Raw genomic sequence first — 17,098 nt, forward strand, 5'->3', positions numbered from 1 at the left:
ACATCAGTCTGTTTCACGCTGTCCTTACAAACGTCAAGGTCCCTCGCAGTAGTGATTACTGAAGCAAAGCATTCATTAAGGACCTCCCCTACCTCCTCCAACTCCAGGTGCAAGTTCCCTCCACTATCCCTGATCAGCCCCACCCTCACTCTGGCCATCCTCTTGTTCTTCACATAAGTGTAGGACGCCTTAGGATTTTCCTCAATCCTACCCGCTAAAGCTTTCTCATGCCCCTTCTAGCTCTCCTAAGTTCATTCTTCAGTTCCTTCCTGGCTACCTTGGAACCCTCTAGAGCCCTGACTGATCCTTGCCTCCTCAACCTTAAGTAAGCTTCCTTCTTCCTCTTGACAAGATGTTCCACATCCCTGTCACCCAAGGTTCTTTCATCCTATCATCCCTTCTTTGTTTTGTATGGATTTGCAGAGAGAAACACAACACACATTAGAATTGATATTTCTCAGAGTTTTCTTGCAGTTGCAAAACTGAGGCATTTTCTCCTCCTGCAGGAAACTATTGACATTCATGTCGAGGCAACAAGGGGGTTTGAGAACTGACTGGACCCTTGTTATACTTTGACAGAAAGACCTCAGACAGTGGTCTTTCCCCACTGTCTCTTGGCGGCAGCTGTCCCAGGCTCTGGTGCATCCCTCAACAAGTAATCCTGGACCTTGGAACGTCCCAGTCTGCAGCACTCATTCAAGGTCAGCTTTTTACAGGGACAGATAGAAACTATGTTGCCCTCATTCTGAGATTCTCTCTTTGCTGCAATGAGGGGTTTCACAGTACAGGGACCTCCAACTCAGTAAAATAAAACGTTCTCTCTCGAACAAGATGACTGTAATTTCCAAAGTCCATGTACTGGAAATGAATTTGGCTCATTATTCGAATTAGAGTGAATGAAACAGAAGCCGCTTTACGTTCCTGTAGTAACTCATGAAAGAGCATTTACAACTAAACAACTAATCAAACTCATTAGGTAAGCTAATTACAGATTAAGCAAATGAAGGTTGCCCTCGTTAAAAAGTATGTTTTGAATCTTTCTGTTGAGGATGGGAATGGCCCTGAACATGTTGCCACTGACAGGGGAGTGTAACAACACACTGTAATGTTTGTATTGCAGCATTGGGACACAAGGCAGACGTAAAAGTGTTGCTGAATGTTCTTCACTCTCTGTAACCAAGATAAGCAAGCTCTCACTTTCCAGTCCAGAGAACCTTGGTACATTGTGGGAGTCCAATAAGTGAGGAGTGTGTTGCTGCTTCTAACCTTTCTCCCAAATGAGATAGTTTGAAGAAACATCAGTTTGTTAAGAGACATTAAAATTGCCACATCATCATGTTCCAGAGAGAAACAGTCAATGATGTCTATGTATCCATCAGGGAAACCATTAGCTTCAGTCTATACCTTTGAAAACAGCACCTAGACCATAAGAAGCGAGTGCAGAGTCAGCCATTCAGCCCATCAGTCTGCTCAGCTTTTCATGGCTAATCTGATCATCCTTGACTCCATTTCCCTGCCTTTTCCCCTTAACCTGTAGATCCCCTTACTGATTAAAAATCTGTCTATCTCAGCCTATGATATAGTTATTGACCCAACCTCTACGGCCCTCTGCAGTAAAGAATTTCACAGATTCCCTCCGGTCTTGAAATGCATAAAAGTGGATAAATCCCCAGGACCTGATCAGGTGAACCCTAGAACTCTGTGGGAAGCTAGAGAAGTGATTGCTGGGTCTCGTGCTGAGATATTTGTGTCATCGATAGTCACAGGTGAGGTGCCAGAAGATGGAGGTTGGCTAACATGATGCCAATGTTTAAGAAAAGTGGTAAGGACAAGCCAGGTTACTATAGACCAGTGAGCCTGACGTCGGTGGTGGGCAGGTTGTTGGAGGGAATCCAGAGGGAAAGGATGTACTTGTATTTTGAAAGGCAAGGAGTGATTAGGGATAGTCAACATGGCTTTATTCATGGGAAATCATTTCTCACAAACTTGATTAAGTTTTTTGAAGAAGTAACAAAGAGGATTGATGAGGGCAGAGCAGTAGATGTGATCTATACGGACTTCAGTAAGGTGTTCGACAAGGTTCCCCATGGGAGACTGATTAGCAAGATTAGATCTCATGGAATACAAGGAGAACTAGCCATTTGGATACAGAACTGGCTCAAAGGTAGGAGAAGGTGGTGGTGGAGGGTTGTTTTTCAGACTGGAGGCCTGTGACCAGTGGAGTGCTACAAGGATCAGTGCTGGGTCCACTGCTTTTCATCATTTATATAAATGATTTGGATGTGAACATAAGAGGTATAGTTAGTAAGTTTGCAGATGACACCAAAATTGGAGGTGTAGTGGACAGCAAAGAAGGTTACCTCGGATTACAACAAGACCTGGACCAGATGGGCCAATGGGCTAAGAAGTGGCAGATGGAGTTTAATTCAGATAAATGCGAGGTGCTGCATTTTGGGAAAGCAAATCTTAGCAGGACATATCCACTTAATAGTAAAGTCCTAGGGAGTGTTGCTGAACAAAGAGACCTTGGAGTGCAGGTTCATAGTTCCTTGAAAGTGGAGTTGCAGATAGATAGGATAGTGAAGAAGGTGTTTGGTATGCTTTCCTTTTTTGGTCAGAGTATTGAGTACAGGAGTTAGGAGGTCATGTTGCAGTTCGACAGGACATTGGTTAGGCCACATTAGGAATATTGCATGCAATTCTAGTCTCCTTCCTATTGGAAAGATGTTGTGAAACTTGAAAGGGTTCAGAAAGGATGTTGCCAGAGTTGGAGGATTTGAGCTATAGGGAGAGGCTGAATAGGCTGGGGCTGTTTTCCCTGGAACGTAGGAGGCTGAGGGGTATTTTCCCTGGCGTTGGGGAGTTCAGAACGAGAGGGCATAGGTTTATGGTAAGAGGGGAAAGATATAAAAGAGACCTAAGGGGCAACCTTTTCACGCAGAGGGTGGTGTGTGTATGGAATGAGCTGCCAGAAGAAGTGGTGGAGGCTGGTACAATTGCAACATTTAAAAAGCATCTGGATAGGTTTATGAATAGGAAGGGTTTGGAGGGATATGGGCTGGGTGCTGGCAGATGGGACTAGATTGGGTTGGGATATCTGGTCGGCATGGACCAAAGGGTCTGTTTTTGTGCTGTACATTTCTATGACTCAATGACTCTTGGACAGAACAAATTCCTCCTCATCTCTGTCTTAAACTGTCTTTAACTGTACAGCCGTTTATTCTGAGATTATACCCTCTGATCCTAGACTTCCAGTAGGGGAAACAATTTTTCTCTATCTATGCTGTCAAATTCCTTAAGAATCTAGAACACTTCAATAAGGTCACCTCTCATTCTTCTAAATTCTAATGAGTATAGGCTCAATCTACTCAATCTCTCCTTATAAGGCAGTCCCTCTATTCCTGGAATGAGTCGAGTGAACATCTTTGGACATTCTTCAATGCCATTTTATTTTTATTCAAGAGAACAATAGGGTGCTCACAAAACAGAGGCGACCCTGTGACCCATCTTGTCTGTACTATCAAACTCCTGAACACTCTTGTTGGAACAAGAGGTGACTAGGCTACTTGGTTCTCAGGGAGGGAAGTGTTTACAGCCTGTTAACTTTACATCGAGTGTTTAAGTGTATTCAGGTGCTGGGCATTTCATTGTGTTCCTATATGTAGGAGCAGAGGGCTCTTGTCGCATAGTGGCAGTGTCCCTACCTCTGGATTCAATTCCCACCTACTCCAGAGGTGTGTCATGAGAAGTTTGATTAAATGGAAATCTTGAGAATGTGCTCATATCCAAACTACCTTCTTGTGGCAAAAATCATTCAAGAAATAAAGGAAGTTTATCATTAGGCAGGCTCTTATAATGCAGTGATAGTTTCCCTACCTCTGGGTCAGAAAGTCCGGGGTCAGGTCCCACCTGCTCCATAGGTCTTTCATAACATGTCTGAAAAAGTTGATTAAAAAGTACTTTGAAATGATCATCACTAAATTGTCTGAGTGTAATCCAATAGACCCACACCCCTGCTTTTTCCCCATAGTCCTGCATTTTCTTTATGTCTTTACTCAATTCCCCTTTTGAAAGTTACTATTGCATCTGTTTCCACCACCATACAGGCAATTCATTCCAGGCCATGACAGTTGAGAGTTCAGAAACTGTTCTAATACTTTTTTTTAAAACAGTCTGATAGAAATGGTTTACCTCTCAGTTTCTATCCTGCACCTAACATTACATCTATTTCCACTATCCCTTTAATTATGGTAATTTGTCAGTCAGGTCACTTTACCAAACTCCTTTTGGAAACTTAATGGCACATTGCTAGAACAATATGTTGTGGATCTATTATTTTATAAATTGAAGCAGATTTAATCAATGATCTCAGAGTATACAATCCATGGGTTGAAAACAACTTGGCTAAATGTAAATCAGGATAAATTGTGAAGCGGTGAGGGGAGAGTTAACTGAAGTGGAAAAAGTGATTAGCAGAAAAGACAGTTAGTGAACAATGGCAGGCTTTTAGGAAAATAGTTTGTGACTCACAGCAAAGATATATCTCAGTGAGCAAGAAAGATTTGGGGAAGAAGATAAACCAGCTGTCATTAACCAACGAATTTCAATCAAAATGACAGTAAAAAATGTACAATGTTGCAAAGATTAATGGTTAGCCAGAGGAATGGAAAAATTTTAAAACCAGCAAAGGATGACCAATGAAAATAGACTTCGAGGGTGAACTAGCAAGTAAAATAAAATAAAGCAGTAAGAGCCTTCTCCAAACATATAAAAAAGGAAGAGAAAAGCCAAATTAAACATAGACTTCAAAGAGAAACAGCTGGCGAAATGATCGTGTGGAATCAAAAATGGCAGAGGATCAATTTTTGTGGTAGAAGACACTAATAGCATTCCAAAAATACTCAAGAGGAAAATATGGGTTGTGAAGATAAATACGATAAATATCACAGCCAAAAAAGTGCTAGGAAATGGACATGGCTAAACACCAATTCATTCCCAGGACCTGAGGGGCTGCATCACTGGAGATTGAATGAAGTAGCTACAGAGATAGTGGATGCACTGATAGTAATCTTCTAAGAATACTCAAGATTCAGAGGAATAGAAAACTTCCAATGTCACATCCTTATTCAAAGACAGAGGGAAACAAAATCATGTAATATGGAGGCCAATGAGTTTAACATTGGTTATTTGTAAAATGTTACAGTCTATTTAAAAGGCTGGAGAGCAGAGTATTTAGAAATATATAATATATTCAAGCAGAATCAGTACAATTTCATGAAGGGATAATCATACTTGATAAATTGAGAGGAATTAAAGGAGGTGACAATCAGAATAAATAAAGGGGAACCAGCAGATGTAAAATAAAACTCAAAATAAACCAAAGAACTGTGGGTGCCGGAAATCAGAAACTACTGGAAAAACTCAACAGGTCTGGTAGCATCTGTGGAGAGAAAGCAGAGTTAATATTTTGGACCCAGTGACCCTTAATCAGATGGAATATATTTGGATTTCCAAAAGGTATTCATTAAGGAACCGCACATACGGCTCCTGTATAAGATAACAGATAATGAAGAACAGCAAACTTTTTATTAACCTGCACCTGTGGGACCAGGAATGTGCCAAGAGATCAAATATTCCGGAAAATCACAAGCTCCACACAATCAATGTAAAAACGCACACTGAGTAATAGAAATGTAATGCAGGGGGTATACACATCACTGTTATAGTTACAGGATAAAGCACTAAAATAATAACGTAACTTTGCCTAAAGTAAAACTTACTGACAGAGAGCCTTCTCACTCACACCCTCAGCTGACTACTAGGACATCACGGAGATCATGATAATATAGTAACCTTCCAGCATTTGAGGACATAATTTATTGATAGTGGTTTATTGACAGTGCCAGTTCATAAGGTGTCTGTTCAAACAAAGTTTGCTGTAATAGGGAAGACAAATAGAATGTTGGCCTTTGCTTCAAAATGAAATGGAGTGTAAAAATGGAGATGTTCTGATAAACACTACAAAGCATTCAGTTTTAGATTAGAGTGGTGCTGGAAAAGCACAGCAGGTCAGGCAGCATCCGAGGAGCAGGGAAATCGACGTTTTGGGCAAAAGCCCTTCATCAGGAATCTAAGCTCTGGTTTCCAGCATTTGCAGTCCTCATCTTTTCCTATACAAGGCATTAATTAGACCCTGTGGAATATATATCCCTCGGGGGGGGGCATGCTGAGAATTAAACTCATATCTGCCAATCCTTGAGCCAGGCTGCTGAGTATTCAAGCAGAAAATACACAGAAACCATCTTCTCTAAAGAAAACCGGATGAACCAGACGTGATCTATGAGACATAAATATAAGGATCAAGAACAAACAAACGCTAGAAAAGCCCAGCAGGTCAGGGGCCATCTAAGAGAAACCGAGTTAATGTTTTCGGTCAATAACTTTTCACCTGGTGAAATCTGATAGGCCAACTTTATTTCTCCTCCAGATGTTGTCTGGCTTACTCAGGCCTTCATTTGGTTTTTATTTCAGATTTCCAGTAGATGCTTTTGTGATGAAGGATCACTTGGCTCGAAACATTAACCTTGTTTCTCTCTCCACAGATGCTCTTGAGTTTCTCCAGCAATTTCTGGTTTTGTTCATTTCAGATTATCAGCATCTGCAGTTCTTTGTTTTAATTTGGCGGGTCAAGGTTTGGTAGGTTTTAATTAGATACTTAAACAAGGGATATGGAAAAAGGTCATAAATGGAATGGAGATGCAGCTCAGGTGAAAATATTATGATAATTATTGTTACCCACCCTTTGTCTAAATGTCTCAGGAGGCTCAGTGCAAATTCTAATCAGGGAGCCCCTCCTGTACAATCTCACCAAGATTTACTTCAATCAACTGATTCAATCAGGTTTATTTATACAGTAGGAGTTCTTTCCATTCAATTAATGAAACAGGTCCATTCATTCTTCCAAAGGTTCCTTACAGGCGCATACGGGGGCTATTTGAATACTGAACTGTCACAGTGAAATGACACTTTCTACACAAGGCAATCCTTTCATAGTTAAAAATCACACAACACCAGGTTATAGTCCAACAGGTTTAATTGGAAGTACACGAGCTTTCGGAGTGACACTCCTTCATCAGGTGGTAGTGGAGGGCTCGATCGTAACACAGAATTTACAGCAAAAATTTGCAGTGTGATGTAACTGAAATTATACATTGAAAAATTGATTGTCTGTTAAGCCTTTCATCTGTTAAAATGCAGTGATAGTTTCACTTCTTTCATGTGTAAATCACAAAACCTTTTTTTAAAAGTTGCATTCTTGGGTTAGCTGTTAACAACGGTGATAGCTAGACAGTATGTTGAAGGTGTTAGCCCCCTGTGTTCTCTGTCTATGACCTGATGTTTAGATTGATTCTAATCTAAAAAGTGAGATAACAGAGTTTTACATAAATTCATGCAGTTTTTGAGCTCAGAGTTCTACATGAATGTATGCAGTTTTTGAGCAAAGTGCAATGTAACTCTGCAAGTACAAATTCACCCCACAAAATATATGTGTGCATGTGGGTCTTTGTCTGTGTGTGTGTGTGTGTCTGTCTGGGGTGGGGGTTGTGAATGTGAGAAAGTGTGTGTGTGTGTAGTGAGTGCAGAGTGTCTTAAGTCTATGAGGGGGTGCATGCGTGTGAGTGTGTGTGTCTATAAGGGTGTATGTGGGTGTCTGTGTGCGTGTCTGTGTGTACCTGTGTCTGTGTGTATGTGAGAGTGTGTGTGTGTGTGTGTGTGTGTGTGTGTGTGTAGGAGTATCTGTGTGTGTGTATAGTGCAATGGTGATCACCTGTAATGTGACATTAACCCAAGGTCCCGGTTGAGGCCCTCCCTATGTGTACCGAACTTAGCTACCAGCCTCTGCTCGGCCACTTTCCTCTGCTGCCTGTCCCGAAGTCCACCTTGGAGGATGGTCACCCGAAGGTCTGAGGCTGAATGTCCTGGACCACTGAAGTGTTCCCCAACTGGGAGGGAACCCTCCTGTCTGTTGATTGTTGTGCGGTGCCCATTCATCCGTTGTCGTAGCCTTTGCTCGGTTTCCCCAATGTACCATGCCTCCGGGCATCCTTGCCTGCATCGTATAAGATAGACAACGTTGGCTGAGTCACATGAGTACCTGCCATGTACAAGGTGGGAGGTGTTCCCACGCGTAATAGTGGTATCTATGTCCACAATCTGGCACGTCTTGTAGCGCCTACCGTGACAGGGTTGTATGGAGTTGTCCTGAGAGCTGGGCAGTTTGCTACGAACAATGATCTGTTTGAGGTTTGGCAGTTGTTTAAAGGCAAGTAGTGGAGGTGTGGGGAAGGTCTTGGCGAGGTGCTCATCCTCATTGATAATGTGTTGCAGGTCACGAAGAACATGACGTAATTTTTCAGCCCCTGGGAAGTACTGAACAACGAAGGGTACCCTGTCAGTTGCAGCACGTGTCTGTCTCCTGAGGAGGTCATTACGGTTCCTTGCTGTCGCACGTCGGAACTGGCGGTCGAGGAGTTGAGCATCGTACCCCGTTCTTATGAGGGTATCCTTGAGTACTTCCAGGTGTCCGTCACGTTCCTCCTCATCTGAGCAGATCCCGTGTATGCGAAGGGCTTGTCCATAGGGAATGGCTGTTTTAATATGTTTTGGGTGGACGCTGGAGAAATGTCGCATTATGAGGTTGTCTGTGGGTTTGCGGTAGAGTGTGGTGCTGAGGTGTCCATCCTTGATGGAGACGCACGTGTCCAAGAATGAGACAGATAGTCGAGAGTAGTCCATGGTGAGTTTTATGGTGGGATGAAACTTGTTGATGTCACTGTGTAGTTTTATCAGTGACTCCTCGCAATGGGTCCAGAGGAAGAAAATGTCATCAATGTACCTGGTGTACAATGTTGGTTGGAGATCCTGCAGAGAGAAGAAATCTTGTTCGAACCTGTGCATAAAAATGTTGGCATTTTGGGGTGCAAATTTGGTCCCCATGGCTGTTCCGTGTGTCCGGATGAAGAATTGGTTGCCAAAGGTGAAGACGTTATGATCGAGGATAAAGCGGATGAGTTGTAGGATGGTGTTGGGAGACTGGCAGTTGTTGGTGTTGAGTACTGAGGCTGTTGCCGCGATGCCATCCTTGTGGGGGATGCTGGTGTAGAGTGCGGAAACGTCTATTGTGACGAGGAATGCTCCCGATTCGACTGGTCCGTGGTTGCTGAGTTTCTGTAAGAAATCCATAGTGTCGCGACAGAATCTTTTCATGGCCTTTAAGGAAGTTTAGTGACAATGCCAGTAATCAATCTGTGGAAATCACAGCAGTTAGTGTCAGACATTAGTTTTGTTTTACTATCAATGCGCTTTTTGAAACACTCCAATACCAGCCCCCAGTCCCTGCCCTATCCACATCCCCATTGTCACAACCACATGTGAAAGATAATGAGCAAAGCAGTAAGAAGAAAAGGCACAACTTCATGAAGAACGTTTGTGAATGAATAGATGCCAGAGAGACCAATCCACTAGTTTAGAAAATTCAAAATGTAAATGATGGACTGAGATTGTAACAACACAATACAATGTGTTAAAAATACAGAGAATCTGTTATTATTATTCTGTCAAAGAAGGAAACCTGCATTTTGTAATTTATTGTAATTTTGTATTCTGGAATGTTTATCAAAGAGCAGTCCTCCTGCTACACTGGGTTTTTTTTAATGCCCATTGGTTGGAGTTTATGGGGACTTGTTTGATTTGTAATACTACAATCCTGTACCTGAAGCCATGGTGTTCCAAACCACTCTGTGTAACATAGGGAGGCAATGGTCTCGTGGTATTATCGCTGGACTATTAACCCAGGGACCCAGGTAATGTTCTAGAATCCAGGTGGCAGTTGGTAGGATTTGAATTAAATAAAAATCTGGAATTAAGAGTCTAATGTTGACCGGTGCTGATTGTGGGGAAAGACCCATCTGGTTCAGTCATGCCCTTGAGAGTGGAAACTGCAATCCTTACCTGGTCCAGACCCACAGAATTGCATGGCTGACTCAACTGTCTGCTGAACAATTAGGGATGGGCAATCATTACTGATGATTTTTAAAAATATTTAATCACCAACATTTGTCCTGCTGAAAATGTGTTGCTGGAAAAGCGCAGCAGGTCAGGCAGCACCCAAGGAGCAGGAGAATCGATGTTTCGGGCATGAGCCCTTCTTCAGGAATGAGGAAAGTGTGTCCAGCAGGCCAAGATAAAAGGTAGGGAGGAGGGACTTGGGGGAGGGGCGTTGGAAATGCGATAGGTGGAAGGAGGTCAAGGTGAGGGTGATAGGCCAGAGTGGGGGTGGCGGCGGAGAGGTCAGGAAGGTGGTGCTGAGTTCGAGGGTTGGGACTGAGACAAGGTGGGGGGAGGGGAAATGAGGAAACTGGAGAAATCTGAGTTTATCCCTTGTGGTTGGAGGGTTCCTAGGCGGAAAATGAGGTGCTCTTCCTCCAGCCGTCGTGTTGCTATGGTCTGGCGATGGAGGTGTCCAAGGACCTGCATGTCCTTGGTGGAGTGGGAGGGGGTCCTGCCCCTGCAAAGGAATAATCATTGTCCTCTGTATAAAAGTCAACTATTGGCAGGTTGGGTCTGTCACAGCTGCTCAGAATGTGATCCATTCATTGGATTATGTTGAAACATGAACCAGCTCTAACTTTATTCATTTGTTAAAGTCCTTTCGATCTGAATCCCTGCATGTTTATGACATTGGAAAGAAAATACCTACATTTCCCAGTCTGTCTTTTGGGGTTTTGCTTAATGAATTCAGGAAAGGTTTCCCAACTATATTCATCTGTCATAAAGTTACAGAGATGTACAGCATAGAAACAGACCCTTCGGTCCAACTCGTTCATTCTGGCCAGGTTTCCTAAATTAACCTAGTCCCATTTGCCAGCATTTGGCCCATATCCCTCCAAACCCTTCCTCTTCATAAACCTATCCAAATGCCTTTTAAATGTTGTAATTGTACCAGCCTCCACCACTTCCTCTGGCAGCTCATTCCATACACGCACCACCATCTGTGCGAAAAAGTTTTCCCTCAGGTCCTTTTTAAATCTTTCCCCCTGATCCTAAACCTGTGCCCTCTAGTTCTGGACTCCCCCACCCCAGGGAAAAGACTTTGCCTATTTACCCTATCCATGTCCTTCATAATTTTGTAAACCTCTATAAGGTCAACCCTCAGCCTCCAATGCTCGAGAGAAAACAGCCCCAGCCTATTCAGCCTCTTTCCCTGTAGCTGGCAACATCCTTGTAACAGTCGTTATGTTTCAGTCCACTTACATTCCTTGTAGAATGATACAAGCTGGAGGAACCTTGGAAACACACACACAGACAGACACTACCCCACCCCCACCACACACTCCCAACCTCACACACACAGACACCCAATCCCAGAGACACACACAGTCACACTCACATACCCCACACACTCACCCAGACACAGACACTCACGGGACAGAAACTAATTTTTGGTTTTTCCTTCAGAAATGAGCAGAGATCACTGGGCCTGGAATATGAACGCTGTCTATCTATGTGTGTGTGTGTGTTGCTGATTGCAGGAGTCCCTGATTGCTCCTGGTGCTGATGAGTCCCAGCCTGAGCCGGGGGTCCCTTACAGACGCGCCCCGAGCCCGGGACAGTGAGCCCCGGTCTGTGTGGTAACGCCGCCGGGATCCTCCCCATCCCTGGGTGTGGGAGGGCAGGGGAGGGACAGAGGGTTATAAATAGGAGCAGCTCGGAGCCGGCTGTATAACCCCTGGAAGTGACAGCGTCCGGCTCAGCAACAGCATCGACTATAGCCTGGGACAGACACACACACACACACAGAAAGACACACTGACACAGAGATAGAAAGACAGACACACACAGACAAAGACAGTCACTGACAGAGAAAGGGACACACACACACAGACACAGACACCCTGACAGAGTGAGACACAGAGACAGCGACAGGCAGAGGGGCATAGACACACAGAGTGAGACACACTGACACATACAGAGACACACACACACACACAGACAGAGTCGGAGAATGATGGGGAGAGTGGGCTTCGTGCTGGGGGCAGGCTTCCTCAGCCTGTGTGTGTTCCAGGTGGGTCTCTGCGGTCTCTCTCTCTCCCTCCGTGTGGCTGGAGGAGCGGCTCTCGGTGGGGAATGTATGCGGCTGGCCCGCTCCCGGAGCCGGCCTCACATTCGGGAAGGGGTCCGTGTGTCCGCTCTCGGTTGGAGGTGATAACCTTAGGGTTTGTTTCCCTGCAGGTACCTGGGAGTGAAGCCGAACGATGTGAGGATACATTGGGAGAGAGCAGCGGGTGAGTCTGTCCATTTGCTTCACAACAGCGGCATTTCGGCCCATTGTGTCCCTGCTGGATTGCAAGGAAACGATGTCAAACTCAAGTACAGCATGAGCTGGTGGGCCGAATGCTCCTTTTAGATTCTAGTTAATAATTAAATGTTATCCCCCCCCCCCCCCGGCCAATCTCCCCTTCCCGCCAATCTCCCCTTCCCCTTTTACAGGCAGCGATGAACTCTAATAGAAAGAGTTTGTTTATAATGAATCCCCCTGAACACTTTCTCCATTTGATTTCAGGTGTCCCTCGAGCTGGACCAGCCTGTGGTATGTCTGGTAAGTGCAGCCCTCTCTCTCATTATGTATTTATCAGTGATTTCTCCAGTCCTGCCCCACCAGCAGCTTCTATAAAAGAATTAGGAATGTTGATGATGTAAACATGATCGTCAACTGCAGGGTCAACTTTTTACAGGATTGGATTGTTTTTGCTGATGGACTTGGATGAGAGACCTTCACCCATTCCTTGGTAGCTTTACACTTGAATATTTCAACATTTTCCTGGCCAATCTTAAGCAGCCTAACTTGCGTAACCTTGAAGTCATCTAAAGCAATGTTCCTTACCCATACTGAGTCCTGTTCATCTGTTCTCAATGACCTACATTGTCTCCTAATTAAATGAAACCTCAGTCTTTAAAATGCTCATTCATGTTTTTGAATCAGTATGTAGCCTCACCCCCTCCTTATCTTTGTAATGTCCTCCAGCTCCACGGCCCTTTGAGATATGTTTCTCTAACTCTGACTCACTCCCTGCACTAATCGCTCCATTGTTTGTGTTAACTATCAAGGTGCTAAACTCTGAAATTCCCTCCATCTCTCTTTCCATTTTAAGTGCTCCTTAAACCAAGCTTTGACCAAGTTTTTGGTCACCTGATTTGTGATTACTTAATGAATGCCCTTGGGAAGTTTTCCGAACTTAAAGATACTACGTAAATACAAGTCATGATTTGGAGATGCTGGTGTTGGACTGGGGTGTACAAAGTTAAAAATCACACAACACCAGGTTATAGTCCAACAGGTTTAATTGGAAACACATTAGCTTCCAATTAAACCTGTTGGACTTATAACCTGGTGTTGTGTGATTTTTAACCACGTAAATACAAGTTGCTGTTGTCGCCCTGAGCTACTCCAGTTGTAAATCTTGACAATTTTATTCTATAAAAGAGCAGCCACCATACACACCTTCAAAGTAGAAGTCCTTAACAGGGTTTTGTAGACTTGAATAAAAATAAGATTAAGGTAATTGAAATGAATTTGATAATACAGAATTGTGCCTCCCATTTGGAAACCCATTGTGTTGTAATACCTGAGTTTGTGGGTGTTAATCTATGTTTCTAAATACACCTTCACCGGAATCTTTAAGTTACTGCACATGTTGGTCAAATACCAACAACGTGCCCAGTGGTTATTTGATCTGAGTTACTTGATATTTAAATTGTAAACTTTTGCAACAGTAATAGTGGGTTAGGCAACAGGACTAAGCAGCAAGGGGAAATATTTGCAAACTGATTATGCAGCTTGTTAAAAATGATAAATTAACCATCTAAAAACCATGGGAGAATGACACAATACAGAATTAAACAACATTCAGCAATCACAACATGTCAACCATGTACATAATCTTAATCATCTACAGATAGTGAGCATTTAACCAACTCTTTGTAATAGCTTTGTGTTTTATTGTTTTCAGGATTATGAGCAGTGCATTCAGTTACTGATGGAGCTGAAATTTCTCAGTTGAAAGTAATGAATTTTCCCTTCTCTCAGGTTGATTTTGTTGACCATTTTTCTGCTGTTGGTGTGTGGAGTGTTGGCCAGTTGTGTGAAATGCTGTAGAAAAACTAAACCGCAGGTTCCTGCTTTCACAGCCAGGCCTTACGAAGTGACAGTGATCGCCATTGAGAATGATACCACGATGCACAGCACTGTTTCAAGTAAGTAGCAGACTATGTAGGGGCTGGGCTGATGAACAGTCTGGTTCATAGAACAACTGAGCAATATAATCTCAATCGTAGGAAGTCATAAGACCCAGATGCGAGCCAGCGCTTTGAGAAACTTTCCAATTTGCCTCACACCCCTCCTTGTCTCCCCTTATAGCACTGAAAATAGTCCTTCAAATAATGATGGAATTTAAATTCCACACAAAAAAATCTGGAATTAGGAGTCTAATGATGATTCATTGCTGATTGTCAGAAAAACCCATCAGGTTCACTAATCTCCTTTAGGGAAGGAAACTGCCATCTTTACCTGGTCTGGCCTACATGTGACTATAGACCCACAGCAATGGGGTTGACTCTTAACTGCCCTCTGGGCAATTAGGGGTGGGCATTAAATGCTGGTCCAGCCAGCAGCATGATCATTCAGTGAGTGAATAAATAGAAACAATTACCCAACTTCCTTTTGAAACAGACAGTTGAATTTGTTTCTCCCACCTTTTCCGGGCAATACATTCCAAATTCTAATTCCTGTTTATACTGACATTTACTTCTCTGGTTCTTTTGGCAATTATACCCATTCTTACAGGATTGTAGTCTTTCAACGAAATGTGAATTATCAAGATAGGGAAATTTAATTTAAGAAAAAACCTTTTGTCCTCCCCATCACCTGCTTTCTTCCTGTCCTTTCCGACTGCAGCGGAGAAAATGGATCATTTATTCTGGCTCAATATTGTACAGTGTCCCTCTGCCTCATTCACTTGGATGGCCGAATAAAAATGCGGTGGTGGTGTTTATCATGCTGTTCACCTGCATGTGGCTGAGTTAAAGTGTTGCTATTTCAGTGTGATGGAACTTCTGAAAATCAACAGCTCAATAGCATGGGATATTGATGTAACGTCAAATTCCATACGTTGACCAGTATCACATTGAACAGAGATAGGGCAGTGATACAATGCTGCTTTACACAGTTCTGAGGAAGGCTCACTGGATCCAAAACATTAACTCTGATTTCACTCCACAAGTGCTGCCACATCTGCTGAGATTTTCCAGCAATTCTTTTGGTTTTTATCATGACGTTCCCAGTTTTGTCCCCAGCTTTCTGTTAAGTTAACTGAGCTGAGACATGGCAGCTGTGATAAATTTGTTTGCAACACCTTGCAGATGCAGGGTCAAACTGTCCAGCTGTCCATGCTCCATCCCTGTAGGAAGGTGTTCATGGAGTCCAACTGGAACATCACTCATTCCTGTCTCTCCAAACAAACACTGTCAAAGGTGGGAGAAAGTGATCATTTCAATGAAAGTTTGCACTCCAGAAAGCAGTTTGAGCCTTGGAAATCCTTTCCCTAAAGAAAGGGAGTGCCGATATTGGCAAATTTAAACAAAAATTGTCCAAGTATCAATTAATTGCAGTTGGATATGAATTTGATCAACACATTTTCAAATGTTCATTGAAAAATTGCTGTGGTTAAAATGATTTTTTTGAGGATATTTTGGGGTAATGCCCCAGTACTACCTTGTCGAGCTGTGGTAATCTGAGAGCACAAACCAAGTGTGACACTGAGCAAACAACAATTCACACTCTGAGCATAGGATCAGTGAATCTGCTGTTATTTTTAATAAAATACTATTTAGACTTCACTTCTATATGATAAAATATCAAGAATAAAGATTGTATGTTTTTATTTTCCTTGAGGTATCCCAACAAACATATTTAACAAATCATTTTTCTCTTTTTTCCTTCAATAGCCAATGGTCCTCTGCAGTATGTCTCTGCAAACAGGAGCTCATTCCTGGAGAGCACGCTGCCTCCCCCCTATAGTCTCTATGCGATTGAAACTCCTCCACCCTATGACTTGGCCCTGAAGATGGCTAAACCTATCGAGGTCCAGGACCCAGAGATCCTCGGGCAGAATTTGCAAAGGACTGAAGATCCCAGTCCAGCAGAGGAAGCATCCACAGTCGCATCATCCGTGTCTTCTTAATGGAGCCATCTGAGATCGACAGAACTAATGTCTTCCTCCAATTCAAAAGGGAACTGTTTATAGTGGGTACGTCTTGCATTAGCAAGTGAAACATTTTCAGCAGATTGCTGGGCAACAAATTCCATTACTAAGTAATGACAGTTTAATGTAATTTATCAGTAGGGCATTTCGCCAACTATAATGAATACAAATGAACACTAATAGTATTACAGCCAGCTGAATGTTACAAAGTTCGGAAAATGTGACATTTACTAAAGAGAATTTGATGCTGACGTGTAGTCACATTCCATGTGAGCTTTGGTCCAGGTGAAAAAGACTTTGAAGAATCTCATTTCCACCATCCTGTTGCACAATGATAGTTTGCTAAAGGCAAAGGCAATGAATCATTCTTTAGTTAAGCAAACCTTTAGCATTCAAGATTAAGTTTAGGGAACAAAAATAATTTTTGTACTATTCATACTGACATTGTGATGCCTAATCCCAAAACAAATCATCAGTTAATCAGTTGTTGCAAAGCCAGCCAATCATGACTGAGTTAAATCTGCATTACGCAGCTGGTTTAATTGAACTAAATTGTTTGCTATTCTAATGAAGCTGCTGAGAATCAAATATTAGTAAATTAATTTGGAATCCAATTCACTCTGTTTTTGAGTGTGAAACTACCTTTTACTTAGTTGGAAGTAGATCCTTTGTTCATCAACAATCCCAGAAGTGTGGAACCTTGTTTACATATTATGGAAATATATTCAAATCAAATTTGTTACTTACATATTTTGATGCCTTTCTGTATAGTTTTGTTA

At 42.7% G+C, this 17,098-nt stretch overlaps 1 protein-coding gene across 1 annotated transcript; it reads left to right on the forward strand.

The window, feature by feature from the left end:
- The first annotated feature begins 11,798 nt into the window (after nt 1-11,798).
- On the forward strand, nt 11,799-17,098 carry LOC140486901 (transmembrane protein 52-like). Its single transcript, XM_072585992.1, has 5 exons — nt 11,799-12,124; nt 12,292-12,344; nt 12,623-12,658; nt 14,147-14,313; nt 16,063-17,098. Exons 1-5 carry the CDS (start codon nt 12,065-12,067, stop codon nt 16,296-16,298), a joined length of 552 nt encoding a protein of 183 aa, XP_072442093.1. The 5' UTR covers nt 11,799-12,064; the 3' UTR covers nt 16,299-17,098.

Source organism: Chiloscyllium punctatum, chromosome 16 (genome assembly GCF_047496795.1).
Source record: "Chiloscyllium punctatum isolate Juve2018m chromosome 16, sChiPun1.3, whole genome shotgun sequence".
Classification (NCBI taxonomy): domain Eukaryota; kingdom Metazoa; phylum Chordata; class Chondrichthyes; order Orectolobiformes; family Hemiscylliidae; genus Chiloscyllium; species Chiloscyllium punctatum.

Bases quoted from the DNA above. Each gene is read 5' to 3' on its own strand.
- LOC140486901 (XM_072585992.1), top strand. From the start codon at position 12,065: ATGATGGGGAGAGTGGGCTTCGTGCTGGGGGCAGGCTTCCTCAGCCTG. The intron at 12,125-12,291 runs GTGGGTCTCTGC...GTTTCCCTGCAG, and splicing joins TCAGCCTGTGTGTGTTCCAG to GTACCTGGGAGTGAAGCCGA. The intron at 12,345-12,622 runs GTGAGTCTGTCC...ATTTGATTTCAG, and splicing joins ACATTGGGAGAGAGCAGCGG to GTGTCCCTCGAGCTGGACCA.